Source organism: Oncorhynchus tshawytscha, linkage group LG02 (genome assembly GCF_018296145.1).
Source record: "Oncorhynchus tshawytscha isolate Ot180627B linkage group LG02, Otsh_v2.0, whole genome shotgun sequence".
In the NCBI taxonomy this organism is placed as follows: Eukaryota; Metazoa; Chordata; class Actinopteri; order Salmoniformes; family Salmonidae; genus Oncorhynchus; species Oncorhynchus tshawytscha.
This window is the reverse complement of record NC_056430.1, coordinates 69,800,629-69,818,799: the sequence shown is the minus strand read 5'-3', so window position 1 is coordinate 69,818,799 and position 18,171 is coordinate 69,800,629. Positions and strand designations below refer to the sequence as shown.

The 18,171-nt window shown below is 44.5% G+C and overlaps 1 protein-coding gene across 1 annotated transcript in view; it reads right to left on the bottom strand.

Moving 5' to 3' along the window:
- Positions 1-345: 345 nt before the first annotated feature.
- LOC112234946 (ras and Rab interactor 2) overlaps positions 346-18,171 on the bottom strand; it is a 46,212-nt gene continuing 28,386 nt past the window's right edge. Inside the window, 8 exon segments of the mRNA XM_042303713.1 lie at positions 346-2,903; positions 3,762-3,925; positions 4,897-5,028; positions 6,030-6,255; positions 6,685-6,767; positions 12,776-13,676; positions 13,679-14,178; positions 17,402-17,493. Of these exon segments, the coding sequence (XP_042159647.1) occupies positions 2,556-2,903; positions 3,762-3,925; positions 4,897-5,028; positions 6,030-6,255; positions 6,685-6,767; positions 12,776-13,676; positions 13,679-14,178; positions 17,402-17,493 (2,446 nt within the window). The 3' untranslated portion in view covers positions 346-2,555.

Here is an 18,171-nt window from a genome sequence, read left to right as displayed (position 1 = left end):
GTTACCGAATGATTACCATTATATCAACTGACTGTACTATACTTATCTCAATAAAACGGTTGGCCGTTCTCTTTTTAGAGATCACCAAACTCTCTCAGTAATACACACTAATACTGACTGAGATGAGATTGTACTTTATTAATCCTCAAGGGGAAATTAGTTTAGATTAAAATCTCTTCTCAATAGCTGATAAGGAACCAGCCAGTGACCCCTATAGATAACAGACAGAAACAAAAATAGCATATTCTCATCAACCAATAGAATATCAACTTTCCAGTACAACTTTGAATACAGTCATTCCCATTTGCTGAGGCAGTTGATATAGACACAGTTTAGTTGAGTCAATTCAGATTCTGTCTCCAAAATATTTATTGGTTTAATTTACTGGCATAAAATCGTACGGCATGTGGGGGAAATGATCTCAGGAACACACTGGTTACGTTTTCAATCCAAATAAAATAGAATTTTCCTATAAAAACACAATCTACACTTTTTCGTTGTCTACAGTTGACCAGCAACTACAGCAAAATAATCAGACAAAATGCTACACAAAAATATATTCACTTATATAATTTGATATAATTGTATTTCTTATTTCAAAAAACACTCGCACATCTGAGTTATCTGGTTGCAGGTGCGAGGGAATATGATAATCTCAAAGAAAAGAGAAACCTGCACATTGCTCTTGCTCTAATTAAAGCATATTTCAAACCAAGTAATACCAGCAAGAGCAGTGTGCGGGTTTCTCTTTTGTTTGAATATAATGGCATTGCAAATTACATTTAGGTTGTAAACTCAAGAGTACGCAAGTTGATATGATGTCCATTCTGCTGCAAGCCATTCTTCAATTATCTTGCAGGGGTCGCCAAATCCACATGAAAATCCAGCCAACCATCGCAAGGCATCTGTTTAGCTTCTTCACACATCACACCAGGACAACTGGGCACAGACGTCAATTCAATGTCTATCCACGTTTTTTCAATGATTAAAAAAAAAAATGACGTGGAAACAACGTTGATTCAACCAGTTTGTGCCCAGTGGGGTGGCTCGATTCAATCCATATCGCTGAAGTTCAAAGTTATAGCGCGATTTACATTTAATGGCAATGTTCCCACGTTTATGGAGACTGCATTCATAGTAAACTGCATTTTGTCGGCTCAATCAGAAATCAAGCATGCTAAATGCAGGTTGGCATTTATTGTCATGAATCTTGCCCTGGAGTCAGCTCTGCAGAGTGGTCACTAGCTGGCACAGCCACAAAGTCATAAAAACCTAACCTTAACTCTAACCTTAAATTATGACCAAAAAGCTACATTTAGTTTTCATGAATTTTTACAAAATAGACCATTTTGGCTTTGCGGCTGGCCCATCTAGCGGAAATCGCTCACTGCTGCTCCCAGGGCAAGACTCAATGACAATAAACGTCAACCTTCCGCTATAGCGCTGAATTTCAGTGATACAGATTGAATCAAGCCCCAGAGGTAATGTAAAAGACAACTGTGAGATCACACAGTCGGGTCATCCCATTCTATGTGTTGACCTGGATAGAAAGCAGCAGCGCTGGACTTGATTCTGGCTGCCGGTACTGTTCAAATTCAGGTGCAGGGGCTCCACAATACTTTTGAGCTAATATTCTATAAGAGGAACAGGAGCTAAAGCAGCAGAACATTTGAGGTGCCGGTACTCAGCTCAGATGAGCTCCTGCCCAAGTCAAGCACCGGAAAGGAGCAGAAGCTCAGCGTTCTCTAACCAGGTCCCAGTGTTAGAAGAAGACAGTCAGATACACTGACTTCTGCAAGAGGAGCATGCATGTACATTTGTCCTTGTAACGAAAACAGACCGTGAGGATGTGATGTAAGAGAACTTCCTGGTCCGATGACCTCACAAAAGAGTCACACAAGGGTGTTTCTTAAAAAGTGTACTTCAGGCCCCAGTCATACTACTAGAAACGTCAGTCAGTTCTCAGAGCGAGCGTATCAGAGTATGGAGGGCTCTCCGGCGGCCATTTTGTGCTCCTTCTTTAGGAAACACAAAGTCCAAGCTGACCCGACACTGGACTTGACCAACCAACTCCTGACGCTCACGTGCCGTATCCCTAAAAAGAGAGTGAAATGCATGCAGACACCAGACACTTCTCTCCACACCTGCTTCCTCTTTCTGTCTCCTTTTAGAAGAATAGGAACTACTTTTTCCATTGAGTAGTCTAGGATCCCTTCACAACACACAGCAACATTCTCTGTCCCTATAGTTGAAATATACAGATAATTTTTCAATTTCCGCCATTCACTACCATTCTATGGATACACGTCCATATTAGGACATCCTCAGTATCACCATTCAGTATCATTCCATCATACCCGCGTGGTGTCCATATTAGGACTGCCTCAGTCTCAGCAGTCAGGTATTGTACTTGTTCCACCCTCCATCAGTGCTCTCTCAGGTCTATGTGTGCTGATGTATGAGTCTGAATTGTTCCTGTATGTGTTTGTACACTAGTGAAAAATCCAATGTCCCCTCTAGGGATCAATAAGGTTTTATTTAATTTAAATTCAGTTTCATTCATCCAATTGGCCAGGCAGTAGGCAGTTGCCATTGTGCTGGTTAGCTGGGATATCTGGTATACACAGGTTAAGGTTGGGCACTCTGCGGTAGACAAAATGGAAGGGTTGCGAGTTTGGGTGGCTGTGTATCTCCGCTTTGATTCGCTGGGGGTGTGTGTCCAGGGCTAGCTGCTGACTGGTTGCCTCAGTGATGAGAAAGAGGGAGTGGTTCTCGGGGTCATGAACTTTGAACTTGTAGGCGCAGAGCGAGCATACTTCTTCGGTGGTGGAGTACGGGTGGACTAGGAGGGTTTTGGCTGTGCAGCCGCTGTTGACTTCTTGTAAGGCGACTCGCAGGTAGTTCTGAAGGAGAAGGGATACAAGGAATGTGATACAGGTATCATTGATACAAATATACATGTAACACAGATATAAAATACACACATGCAAAAATACATGGGAGAAAATGACACAAAGAGAGACAGAGAACATTACACGGATATCAGTTATATGCAGGTGCACATGCAGGATCAGAACTGAGACACAAATACACAGGAATGTTTTTGTTTTTTAAGACACACAGGGAGAAAGATGAAGTAGCTTTGGTACGACTCTATAGCCTCTATTATTTGGTACGACTCTATAGCCTCTATTCTTTGGTACGACTCTATAGCCTCTATTCTTTGGTACGACTCTATAGCCTCTATTATTTGTATGGCGTTTACAGGAAGACACAGCCATTTCAGAGCGAACAGAGAAAAAACAAGACAACGTGGCATTAGCGCACAATCACATGCATTAGATTAGTCCTATCTCATCTACCTATCAGCTTCCTTCTCAATATCACTCCCTTCTTGACCGTCCCTAACCTGGAAATCAAACACATATTTTTCTTCCAAAAGTGTCTTCATAGTTCCAGATAATTTTTGAATACAGATCCAGATGTAGAGGGATAGTCTCAGCATGTCACCACCGGCGCATCTCATGCAGATTGGTGTTGAGTGAAGTTGCCCTGTGACGCTAATCTTGGGTCAGTTTTGCATTCCCCCCCACTAATGGTTAAGGTTAGGATTGGGGGAAAGAAAGCTGATCCTAGATCTGTACTTAAGGGAAACTTCACACTGGAGCCATGCAGATTCAGTCCCCGTCTCGGGGAGGCGTTTTAGGGGGCGTTCTTTCAAACTCACTGCCTGGGGGGTCAGATGGGGTTCAGGGCGATACCTGGAAGTCGTCCACGGAGGGTGCCGTGCGCTGGGCGGTGCGTCGGCGGTGCCACTGGTGCAGGGTGTCTCTGGCCTCAGAGCTGAGGACCCTGGCTGCCTGTTCCTCCTGGAAGTTCTTGATGAGAGCCATGGCCCCGTACGCACTGGTCAGGTAGTAGCCACCTGGGAGAGGGAAGGTTGGGGAGAAGAGGAGAGCAGGCAGGGAAGGAGGAGACCCAGGAAGAGAAATATAATAAATGTTAATATGGGCATGCTGCAGTTTGACTGTGGTCGTGTTAATGTGTCAACGAGGCTATACGAGGTGGAAAATGACGTATACGGTCTTGTATGTTGGTGAAGAATACATTCTGGTTTATACGTGAGTATATCGCATTGCACTCCTACAGTGTGTTTGGGACTGAGAACAGGACACTGGACTAGAGGAAGTGCCCTTTGTAAGATAATCATCAGGAAGCCACTAACTAGAGGGACAATACCTTTTCCAAGGGAACCCACCCACACCTTATGAACATTCCAATTCACATCGTCTTCCTGTGGAACACACTTGTTTCCTTCCAAGCCTGCCTTCCAGTCTGGGCTTGAACTTGACTTGTAGTTGCCTTGCACGACCTGAGCTAACACATATGCATGGTTATGAACTTGATTTTGAGATAAATTGCCTGTTTATTGCAGAAAAAAATGATGTTAGGTAGAGTGTACCAAGATACTAGATTTAATTTATTATAGACCTGTCTAGATCTAATATTACTGTGAGTTAAAGTGAGGTAGGGCTGTGTTTTTACTGTGGTTTATGATATGGACACACAGGAGAACTGACCAGATTGTGTTGTCCTGACCCAAGTTCCTGAAGTTGGACTATGATTGGGCCAGGCAGATCTATTGTCAGTCCAGACACTGCCTCCTGTACTTGTGTGAAGGTGAAATCTGTCACAACAAAACCTTGCAAGACGGCCAGTTCAGAGGGTCGCTTAGCAGCATGACACAACACAAGCTTGACTCATTCTGATAGATAAAGGTAGAGATAGATCAGTTGGAGGAGACAGACAGGTAGACCCCCCCTCTTCAATGATCAGTCCAGGTAAACTGTATACTGTGGTATTGAATCCAGTGTTATTATGTGATGGGAGACCTACCCTCTCCATGTAGCAGTGTGGGATCCAGCAGCTCCATCATGTAGAGGATCTCAGTGTCCAGCTGAGGCATGTCACACTGGGCCAGGACATAGGTCAGCATCGGTAGGAAGTCATCTGCTCCGTACATCCTCCCTGAGAGAGAGAGACAGATTATTATTATTTTTATGTTAATATTGTACATCTCCAAAGTAAGCTTTGGCAATATGTACATTCTTACATTATGCCAATAAAGCAAATTGAATTGAAGGGAATTGAGAGAGAGAGTGGAGAGAGAGGAGAGAGAGAAGAGAGAGCGAGAGAGGAGAGAGAGAAGAGGGAGAGAGATAGAGGAGAGCGAGAGAGAGAGAGAGAAGAGAGGAGAGAGAAAGAAGAGAAGAGACAAGAGAGAGAGAGAGAGAGGAGAGCGAGAAGAGAGAGAGAAAGAGAAGAGAGAGAGGAGAGCGAGAGAGAGAGAGAGAAGAGAGGAGAGAGAAAGAAGAGAAGAGACAAGAGAGAGAGAGCGACAAGCGACAAGCGAGAGAGGAGAGAGAGATAGAGAGAAGCGAGATAGAGAGAGGAGAGAGAGAGAGAAGCGAGATAGAGAGAGGAGAGAAAGGAGAGAAAGAAAAGAGAGCGAGAGAGCGAGAGAGAGAGAGAGAGAGAGAGAGGGAGAGGGAGAGAGAGAGAGAGAGAGAGAAAGAGAAGGAGAGAGAGAGAGAGGGAGAGAGAGAGAAAGGCATGTCACAATGGGCCAGGACATAGGCCAGTATGGGCAGGAAGTCATCTTCCCTGTACATCCACCCTGAGAGAGAGTTACACAGCGGGGAAAGGCAAGGTGAGGTATAGGAAAGGTGTGGTTAGATGAAAACACACACATGAACACACAAACACACACACTCAGAAGCATGCAGATAAAACAGGGTTAGGGGTCAATAGAATTTCAATATAATTTAAAAAATATTTGATCAAACAGAATAATTAAGAAAAAGTGCTTTTTAGTTTCCTTCCTGAATTTACTGAATTTAAATGGAATTGATCCCAATCTTGTGTAATACACAACCAGGTACACTATAGACATATATGTGGAACTCATCCACACTCTCTGCACATGCACCCTCTCTCCCAAAACACATCCTCCCCCCAATCCCACCTACCTGAGTTATCCTGCATGATGGTGTAGATGAGTTTACACACTCGGAGCAGCAGCGACACCTTCTTATCCGGGGAGTACATCTTCCTCATGTTGTGGAACTTGTGGCGGATCTTTTCGATGGCCATGGGGTCAGGGGGCACGGCCCCGTCCACACCCAGGTCCTGGGGCCTCCGGGTCTTAGCCAGGGCCAGGTTCTCCCTCAGCTGCTGCCAGCCTCCACTGCTCACCTAGGAGGAGAGGAAGGAGGAGAAGGTTATGAGCGTAGAAGTTTAGCTATAAGAAGTGACAAAGCCCCAATGCTTAAATGGGAGAGGAGAGAGAGGAAGGTCAAGGTTATGGTTATAGATATATAATTACTAGACAAACAAGGTTACGAATCATCATCATGGTAATGATCGCCATCTATTAATGACATTTCTATGATCATTGTTCCTTCTATTTATTCTATTTCCATCATAGAAATGTAATTACCAGAAGGGGAGAAAACCAGTCAGACCTGTGGTTATGGTGACATCAACTTCAGGACTCTCCTTAGTGTAAACACTGCATATAAAATATATCCTGTTTAAAAGACATGAGCTCCTTGACTGACGTTCTACTAACTTTCCGAATCAACTATGATTCTATCAGGTGCTGCAATGGAAGACAAAGCTCACCTGGAAGTCGTGCAGGGCCACTTCCACTACGCCCTTCAGCGGCTTCAACACACATTTGTGCATGGCCTTCTCCAGGACAGAGTCTATAGAGATAAAACACACAGAGACGTTGGGAGTTAGTGGCTGCTTCCCTACACTGGCTTGGCCCATATTGATTCGTCAATAGAGTTCAATAAATCTAAACTGGATCAAGACACACTGCTGTGTGCAGGGCTTTCTTCGTCTTTCTTTGGAGTTCGATCAATGTTTCACACAATTAGGAGGATGTGGTAAAACTCTCCGTTACATAAGAGCTTCATATTTCAAACTTTTAAAGGGGGTAAATCTCATGCAACTGCAAACGCTTTTCCGCAATAAAACGGTAAACTTAAACGCTGTAAAAAGTCATGCCGTAAAATAAATACCATCCATAACCATTAAAAACCTCAACTGACCCAGATGCAATAGCATTTTACTGTACAATGGTGCGCGTACGCTGTGAAGAGCTACTTCCACTGCCTCGCCCTAAAACATAACCCAGCCATAACCATAGCTGAACCTGCACTAACGGACATCACATCAAGATCCCCAGGAGAATAAATGGATACATCCTTGAACACAAAGTTCACAGTTTGATAAAACAATAGCTCACATCCATCACGTAGCCTATTCTATTATTTTTCATCTGACCTCAAACTGTATAAAATCAGGGTCAGCGAAGCGGTGCAACCTGTTTTCAAGCAAATAACTGTTTCTCAGTCATTGCTGCTGATTAACTAGCGGTGACAGAGCCCATGAACCATAGCCGGCAGCTGGGTACTGAACCGTAGTTTTGCATTGGTTAACGCCACTGTATCATGCAAAAGGACTTCATCCAAATTAATCTAGTGGCCTATTGTGTGGAAAACCTGAGAGTAGCAGAAGTCAAGAAAGGAGGACTGCTTTATGGTGTTTGACATGAGCAATGCTGGGTTTTCCAGGAAAACAGAGCTGGGAGAAAGAGAGAGAGAAAGAGAGAAAGAGAGAGAGGGGTACAGAGAGCTTGAGAGAGAGACGTACAGGGAGAGAGAGAGGTACAGAGAGAGAGAGAGAGGTACAGAGAGGGAGAGGTACAGAGAGAGAGAGAGAGAGAGAGAGAGAGAGAGAGAGAGAGAGAGAGAGAGAGAGAGAAAGAGAGGGGTGTACAGAGAGAGAGAGAGAGAGAAAGAGAGAGAAAAACTCCCATATCTATTGGGTGAAATTCCACAGTGTGCCATCACAGCAGCAAGATTTGTGACCTGTTGCCACGAGAAAAGGGCAACCAGTGAAGAACAAACACCATTGTAAATACAACCCATATTTATGCTTATTTATTTTATCTTGTGTCCTTTAACCATTTGTACATTGTTAAAACACTGTATATATATATATAATATGACATTTGTAATGTCTTTACTGTTTTGAAACTTCTGTATGTGTAATGTTTACTGTTAATTTTTGTTGTTTTTCACTTTATATATTCACTTTGTATGTTGTCTACCTCACTTGCTTTGGCAATGTTAACACATGTTTCCCATGCCAATAAAGCCCTTGAATTGAATTGAATTGAATTGAGAGAGAGGGAGAGAGAGGGGTGTATAGAGAGAGAGAGAGGGGGGTGTACAGAGAGAGAGAGGGGGTGTACAGAGAGAGAGTGAGGGAGAGAGAGAGAGGGGGGTGTACAGAGAGAGAGGGGGTGTACAGAGAGACAGAGAGAGGGGGTGTACAGAGAGAGAGATAGAGGCGGGGTGTACAGAGAGAGAGAGAGGGGGGGTACAGAGAGAGAGAGCGAGGGGGTGTACAGAGAGAGAGATAGAGGGGGTGTACAGAGAGAGAGAGGGGGGGTGTACAGAGAGAGAGATAGAGGGGGTGTACAGAGAGAGAGAGAGGGGGGGTGTACAGAGAGAGAGAGCGAGGGGGTGGTTGTACTGTGAGAGAGAGGGTGTACAGAGAGAGAGAGAGAAAGAAAGATAAAAAGAGGGAGGTTTGGGGAAGTGTAAGGTTAGAAAACTCCCCACTCCCTACAGACTACACAGCACTATATTCCTATATGTAAATGAGCCAGTTTAGCAAAGCAATGTCAACCAAGGTAAAAACTGTGTAGCGTTTTACTGTCGGCTACGACTAATAAAATAAATATGATTCTGAATAGATGGAGAGGTAGGTAGATTATTAACATGGACTCGAGAGCTGGATAAACAAACACTGGTTAGTAGTTCATACACATGAAGTAAACACACACACACACGTCCCTCTACACTTCCTTACTGCTGGTTTCCTCTCAGGACCTTGACTCCTTGGTATGTTGGGCAATGTTTGTTATGTTGCTATACCTCCTCTGTAAAGCCTTGGGCTACACTGTAAGTCTTGGGCAACAATGGGCTACACTCCTTAGAAAAAAGGGTTCCAAAAGGGTTCTTTGTGGAGAGATAGGGTTCTACCAAGAACCAGTTTGATCAGAAGAACCCTTTTTGGAAGACAAGGGTCCTTTGTAAGCCAAATGGTTCTACCTACAACCTTGAACATCCTACATTGTTTTTGGAAGAGAGGGTTCTTTGATGTTTCTTTGGAAGGCAAGAAGGGTTCTACATAGAACCAGACGTCCTTCATCACTGTTAGGGGACCTCATCATACTGAAGAATGTGTCTAGTTTTTTATGATTAGCTTTCGTTGTTGTGTATAATAAGGCATATATTATTGTGTATATGAATATGTGGTCTATTGTGTTTACTGTATTTTGATGTGTATTGTGGTGCTACACAGGGCTCATCTGGAATAGATACCTTGGTCTCAGCATTGACTTAAAGGTCAAATGAAAGGTAAAAAAAAATGTAAAAAGTAATAATATACTATTTCCCAGCATGCTCTATTGCAGGGAGATTTTCAGAATAGTTTGTTTTACTGTAATATCTGTGTTTTTGCAAGTACATTGATTGGTTGATACATTTTGTGCTACACAAAGATAAATAACATACAGTTCTTTTTAAACATCCAATCTGTTGGATTTATTGCACCCGTTACTGAGATGGTTGTTCCAGTTTAAATGATTGAGGTAGTCTCAGTGTTCAATCTTCCCTACCCTGGCAGCCATTCTGAATGCAGGTTGCAGGTGATTAATCATTCCACTTGTTGGATATCATAACTCTGTCTGGATACCAAAAGAAATGAAACATCACTTTGCAAGCCAGCATAATGTGACTTGCAGGCCTGATGTGGCCTGTAAACCAGGAGATTCTTAACACCATTGTGTTACGGTATAACTAGGCCCTCAAAGAAAGGCCAACGACTTCTAGAACTAACCCAAGATAGACCAGAGCCTGTCGTTTCCAATAGGAGCAAATGAAGCAAAATGTGCAGAACAAACAAGGAGGTGGGCAGAGCCAAGCATGAGCTAGTGAGATCCTATTGGCTCATTCTAGCATGTATTTGCATATTTCTGTTAGGGAACACCTACTCCGTGAAGTGCGTGTGTGCAATAACTCAACTCACCCTTACACTCCTCCTAAACAACAACATATTTTACAACTTCAGCAAAAGATAAAGTCTCTAAAACGCAGTCCACTCTGTTTGTTCCAGATTCTAGTTTTGGAAACTGTATGGAAGTCATATGGCCAAAACCCATCTCGCTCAATGTTCTCCCTCCGCCGGCCACTGGGTTTCCTCTGATCACCATATTTTGTAGTGAGTGGAAACGCCAACCGGATGCTTCACATGTATACATCTGGTGAAATATCTGACTCATTGTTCTATTTGTGGAAAGGCCTTATGATATACACTACCGTTCAAAAGTTTGGGGTCAGCCTATACAATGAATCATACCATGACTGTACTCATAGGTCACCTTCACAACCATTCAAAAGTTTGGGGTCACTTAGAAATGTCCTTGTTTTTCAAAGAAAAATACTTTTTTTTTTTGTCCATTAAAATAACATCAAATTCATCAGAAATACAGTGTAGACATTGTTAATGTTGTAAATTACTATTGTAGCTGGAAACCCATTATCAGCAACCATCACTCCTGTGTTCCAATGGCATGTTGTGTTAGCTAATCCAAGTTAATCATTTTAAAAGGCTAATTGATCATTAGAAAACCCTTTTGCAATTATGTCAGCACAGCTGAAAACTGTTGTTCTGATTAAAGAAGCAATAAAACTGGCCTTCTTTAGACTAGTTGAGTATCTGGAGCATCAGCACCATCAAAATGGCCGGAAACAAATAACTTTATTCTGAAACTCATCAGTCTATTCTTGTTCTGAGAAATGGAAGGCTATTCCATGTGAGAAATTGCCAAGAAACTGAAGATCTGGTACAATGTTGTGTACTACTCCCTTCACAGAACAACACAAACTGTCTCTAGAGTTAGGGTTAGGTTCAGTTTTAGGGTAAGGGGTTTGGGGTTAAGGAAAATAGGATTTTGAATGGGAATACATTTTTTGGTCCCACACTTGGATAGTAAAACCAACCTGTGTATGTGTGTCGGTGGGTATCTGTGTGTGTTGACAGTCCTCTGGTTCCCTTTATAAACACACACTTGGTTACTCTACCTCCATGCTCACTCTTTACCTCAATTACCAGTAAAAATATACATTTTACCCCCCCTCCATACCTCAATTACCAGTAAAATATACATTTTGGGCTCTTAAATGACATTACGACGATCTACACCCATTTCTCCCTAACGCCTCTTATACATACAGTATACAGTCTACACTGACATAGTATGTCAACAGTGAGGAGAGCACAGTCCAAGCTTCACTTCTCTATTCCTGAAAGCCTTCCATAGCCTGCGGCTTTTACCATTACGTCAGTCTGTCTGTCTATACAGGAATCCCATTTGTGTTACTAGTCGAGACTAAACCTTGTAAACATTGTATCTGGTGGCAAACACGGAACATCCTAGCCTATGTTACTGTCCTTTGGGTCGCAGAATGTTACTGTGCCTGGTTTAGTAAATGCATGCATAGGCCTATCGAGAGCATTGGTAGTCTTTTATTGTTATGTTCATTACCCTGCATATTCTAAGTTGAAAGAGAGAGAGTCACTTGCTTTGGCAATGTTAACACGTTTCCCATGCCAATAAAGCCCCTTGAATTGAATTGAGAGACAGAGAGAGAGAGATAGACAAAGAGAGAGAGGGAGAGAGACAGAGAGAGAGAGAGAGAGAGAGAGAGAGAGAGAGAGAGAGAGAAGAGTCAGCTACCACTCCAACAACCACTTCTTCTCTGAACAATGCTTGGCTGTTGTTGTTTACAAAGAACAAGGGCAAAGAGACGAGTGTAAAATTATGGCTACATAATCATGCAAATACGTATTCAGCCCAAACTCAATGAAAACCCTATTTGACAACATTGGCTAAGTCAGCCTCCATCACAATTTCACTGTCAAACATTAGCACTTGCTTGCTTCAGCTCCGTGTTGTCAAAATGAGGACTACGTATTGTTGCCTCCTCTAACTAGGCCTATTTTCTGTCACTAGTAAGTCACACCATATTTGGTCCCACATTAAAAGAATCCCTGACATTTAGGGATTTTGGTTGGGAGATAATTGTCATTTTTGCCATTCCAATTGAACCACGAAAGAAGCTTGGCATTTGGCACAACTGTGTGAATTTGTGCCAAGCTGGAGAGGCCAGGAATAACTGACTGTAGGGAAGGGAGGGTACACTGGCATCTCACTGGCATCTCACTGGCATCTCCGTAACCCAACACTGGTTTATATAACCAGTCTGTCTTAACATGGACTAATAGGGAGTGCTTCAAATAGCTGGGCTAATTTTCATCATGTACGTAGACTAAGTCTTGACAGTTTATCACTGTAAATATGTTGTAAGTGGATTAGGTCACTGTGAAACTAGTTTTTAGGTATTACTTCCCTATTAGAGCTGAAGTGCTCGGAGAGAGAGCCAACATGAGCAAATAATTGGGATATGAGAAACACCCACAACCACACACTCATACAGATGTTCATGTGAGGTACGTATGTATCTACCCACACACTAGCGTCCTTGTAGTCTGAGTTTCAATGATATGTACAGTAGGCCATAAAGACACCCCCCCCCCCTACCCCACACACAATCCACACACACCAACTCACCTATCTGATCCTCGGGTATGAGGGATTCGATGGGCGGGTCCAGTTCGGAGCTCTGCGTCAGGTAGGCCTTCATCTGGGTCATGAACTGTCTGAGGGTCTGCAGGAGGTCTAAGCCTGACGTATGACACCCCTTATTCTCCTGTACAAAACTGATATAATCCTGAACCAGGCATCCAAAGTAGGAACTCTTGTCCCTGGAGAGCTCCGCTATCCTCCTCACGGCTCGCCTTTCTGGGGTCATGAACGTGCTGAAGACTCCAGAAACTTTCCGGAAGCTCAGCGCAACCTTGACCCCGACACCTCTCCGGTGGGCTTTGAAGGGAGGACGGAGGCCCTGGTCCAGGTCGTTCTCCAGGCTGACACCGTAGTCTTCCTCTTCTTCGTCACAGAGGTCTTCGTCGTCGCTGCTGTCCTTGTTGTTGCCAAGGTGATGCCGTAATCTGAGAGGGGGGCTGGCGGGGAGGGAGAGGGGAGGGTGGGAGTAGTCCAGAGAATCTGAGGAAGAGGTGGAGATGGACATGTCGCTCAGCCTCCCCTCTTGTCCCTCTCGCCTGGGGGTCTTACCCGGAGGGCTGGGGGGGCTACCAGCACCATTTCCCACTATGGAGGGAGCGGGTATGGCCGGTGTCTGGCACGGGGGAAGCTTGGCACGGGACAGAGCCTTGGCGATAGTTTCGTCATCAAGAGCGATGTGGCACCGGTGGGCGTCGATGTCAGGTTTATTGGGGCGTCGGGGAGGAGGGTGCTGAGGGTGTTGGTGGGGCACAGGGATGGCGGCGCTGCTTGTCATCTTTTTGGAATGGCTGCTGTGCCTGGCACCCATGGGAGGGCGAGGGGTGGGGCGAAGGTTCTGATTGGATGAAGGTTGCAGTGGTTGCCTGGTGACAACAATGGCTGCGGGCGTTTCGGGCATGCTGCTCTTGGGCTTCTGGGGTAGAGGGGTGGGGGAGGGGGAGCTTGGCGGCGCTGGGAGAGGGAACGAGGGGTCGGGATTAAGAGGGAATGGGGAGGCGGGGGCCGAGGTGGGCGTGACTTCCTGTTCACTTTGGGGTCCGTGACAGGGGCCGAAGGCGTCCCACCGGTAGTTCCTGGGCTGGGGGAGTGTGTGACGTAGGGGGAAGGAGAGGAGGAAGAGGATGGAGGGTCTTCCTCAAGCCGCCGGTGAGTCTGGAGGAAGAGGGGGTTGACGAAGCAAAGAGCCCTGTTGGACTGGCTTCTCTCCAGGCGAGAGGAGGAGGAGGAAGGGGGACGAGCTGGAGGAACGCTGCTGTGGCGAGTCACACTCTGTTTCTCTTGTGTCCTCTCTGCACCCTGGTTGTCACTGTCTCTGTCAGGGCGCTGTGATGGAGGGCGAGAGGGAGAGGTTGTCCTTTGCAGGCTGCCTAGAGCAGAGTGCCAGAATCCTAACAGGAGAAAAGAGATTAGGAATCATTAACAGAGTCCACACACTGTATACATTGAAAAACCTCCAATAGCTGCCTAACCACAACCTGACCCAATAACACTCAAAGTCATGATAACCATTCAAACACACAGACAGACACCTTCACACCTTCATGCACAGACACATACCCTCATACACAGACATATACATACCCTCATACACAGACACTTACATACCCTCATACACAGACACTTACATACCCTCATACACAGACACTTACATACCCTCATACACAGACACTTACATACCCTCATACACAGACACTTACATACCCTCATACACAGACACTTATATACCCTCATACACAGACACTTACATACCCTCATACACAGACACTTACATACCCTCATACACAGACACTTATATACCCTCATACACAGACACTTACATACCCTCATACACAGACACTTACATACCCTCATACACAGACACTTACATACCCTCATACTCAGACACTTACATACCCTCATAAACAGAGACATACATACCCTCATACACAGACTCATACATACCCTCATACACAGACACATATTTACCCTCATAAACAGACACATATTTACCCTCATATACAGACACATACATACCCTCATACACAGACATACATACCCTCATACACAGACACATATTTACCCTCATATACAGACACATACATACCCTCATACACAGACATACATACCCTCATACACAGACACATACATACCTTCATACACAGAAACCTACAAACCGACTAGCCCTAACCTTGAACCAAACACACACAAAAAAAATGCATAAACACCCACAGGAACTACCATCAACACCCCTTTCCCACTTACTTTATCCTCCAGTTCACTGATACATCCACAATATAGTGCAAGTAGCACGGTAGTTAGGCAGTCAACCTTTTTATATCCCTCTCTTTCTTTCTCTCTTTTCCTCTGTGATCCTACGCTCTTCTGAGGCAGTGGAGAATGTGGTGAGCTCAGCCCTGATCGCCCAGCACTGATTCAAGAATGCTGTCCTGACAGACACACACCCAGAGAGACAGAGAGACGGAGAGGGAGTCACACATGCAAATTCCACAGGGGTGGTGGGAGGAGTCTACACACTGGACAGGCCTACAGTAGTGTATAGGCCCTCCTCTTTCCTGATCGCCCTCCACCTCCCTTCTCTTTGCCCGAGTTTCCTGCTGCGATGCAGGACATTGGTTTCCGTTACGATCGTCTCTTCTGTTTTTTCACTTGTATCCACTGAATCAGTCTATTGTTTGCTGGCACTTGGTGCACACGTCTCTGAGCCAACTCATCCAGACAAACAATCACACACTAAGAAATACTTTACAGAATAATGGCATTCATGTAATAGAATCTACAGACTGTTATAAATGATTCCATAAGTTACTTTAGAGGACTGCGAAGCACGTTCTGTACGCATTGAATTCCACAAGCACACACACACCCTCTGCACAGCAACACATCTGGGACGGTAGAGAGCGACGGAGCTATGTCGGGCACCGCTTCAAAGGTCTCGTCATACCTCTCTAGTCTAGGGACGGAAACAACTCGGTGGTATTGATGCAATGCCCACTTGAGAAACATGACCTCTGGAGCTAGACTGAGACAGGCAACCTCTCCCTGCTCTTTACCCCACCCAGAGTGCACTCATCCTGGGCTGGGTTTAGCAGTGACCCCACAGGGAATAGTCTGGATGGATCTCCTGCAGAGAGCTTTACTGATAGTACAAAGGACATTTCTTCCTCCACTACTTTCTGAGTCTAGGACAGACTCTGTACCCAGAGCTAAATTGTGTGCCAGTAATGTATTCATAACCTTCCGTAATGGAGCATACTGCAACAAGGTGTGTATGTAGTGAGTGAACAAACTCAATTCAGTAGGGGTCCGCTATTCCCTTCATGACCTCGTAGTTAGTATGAATAATTCATGAACTACGTTGAAATTACTTAGCCGAGCCAAAGTCTGCTGCCCTTGGAAAAACCTTTGATAAAATCTTGGTGCCGCAAAACAATATCCTTTTTGCCCCCTGAGAGAGAAAATACCCATTATGCATTTCTGTACAGGATTTACCGCAGTGTTTGAGCTAAAAGGCTCAGCCTTTTCTGTAAAACACTGGCGACACACTGGTGTGGGTTTAAATCTCCATGGAAATGTGGCACCAGAAAAGTAATATTTGAGAGGCTTCAAAGACGATCTGCTTTCTCGGTACCCTAGACAGACAGCATGAATTTCATTCACGTGTTCCACACAATAACATAGATGTCTTGAGACGTGTCTGCAAAGATATTCTCTCTCTCTCTCTCTCTCTCTCTCTCTCTCTCTCTCTCTCTCCTAGTGTAACCATGCATACACGAGGGGTCAGAGTAAGCCTGTGACTGATGTGTGTGCCTGTGTCCATGCCTGTGTGTGTGTTCGTGCCTGTGTGTATAATACTCCAGTCACCACACCCTCCTCCCCAGCCCTGAGTTATGCAGCCTGCCTGGAGGAAACTGACTCACACACTGGAGTTTCAACAGAAGGAAACTAAGAATATCATGACAGAGTGACTAACTAAATCTGCCATGAAACCAGATCACACCGGTCAGCATGAGTTAACTAACATATAAAGCTAATAGACGGTATCAGTAGCCGCAGCACCTGTACACATAGAAATGTCACTCTGTGGAATGAGGGGCTTTTTTACGTTATGCTTGTATGTACTCAAGGAGACACAGCCCATTTGGATTCCTTCTATATCAATTTACTATCGGATAATTCATTGGCTTATAGCCCACTTTTGGGGACATTCTACACTTTTCAACATCATATTCATTATCTCCAGGGCCAGGTTTAAAGGGTTTAAAGGGATAGTTTAGTCTGGGACTTCCCCAGAGTCAGATGAACTCGTGGATACCATTTGTATGTCTCTTAGCAATTGCTAACTAGAATTAGCGCAATGACTGGAAGTCTATGGGAACAGCATGCTAGCTGTTTTAGTAGACTTCCAGTCATTGTGCTAACGCTAGTTAGCAGTGGCTTGCGAAACTACCTCTAACTTCCTTGATACCGGACGCAGATACATATAAATGGTATCCACAAGTTCATCTAACTCTGGGGAAGTATATAAAGGGCATTGCCAGAATCCCAAACTATCCCTTTAAGCAGAGAAGAAAATAGAGTTGATCACATTCTACCCATCTATTACTGTAGTACCTGCTCCTAGTTGGGCCACCTCCTCCAGGTCTTTCTGAGTCTTGGAGGCTGCAATGGCTTCTGGGAGATTCAGGGTGAAGGGAAGCACATCCCTGAACAGAGAAGAGAGAGAATGATCCAACTATGTCTATAATGTCCAACAGATATTCAGGAGACTCCGAGAGTGGACTTTCCCAGTCTGTATCTCCTCCTGCTAGCTGGACCTGTGTTCTGTCCTCAGGGTGGGTGATGTCACAGGGTGATAGAAGGGGTTTGTCAAAGCAAACACAACAGCCTGAACACCAGAGCGACCGGTGCAGAGAGATGAGGAAGAGAGTGACATCACTGTGCTGTTACTGTCAACTCAATGCCAACTAACAGAGCCTTGAGGCCTCAGCTGGTGAATCTCTTCACTAGCAATCACAATATGCTGACTAAAACATTCCTTTTACTGTCAAATTGAATATGCAAGTTATTGAGGATATTTTCCCTACTAGGTCCCTTGTTATTAATGAACTTTAACTCGGGCCTGAAGTTTTTTCCTGGTCACGTCAAGTGAATATGAAAAACTCCTGCCGCTAATGATAGTAAAGTATATCATTATATTCTGTATTTTTCCCAGATTGAAACTGTGTTGGGCTGTGTTGGGCATTACTGGATATTACTGGATATTACTGGGCATTACTGGATATTACTGGGTATTACTGGACATTACTGGGTATTACTGGACATTACTGGACATTACTGGACATTATTGGCACAGTGGTACTACGTTCCTTTCATCTACTTCC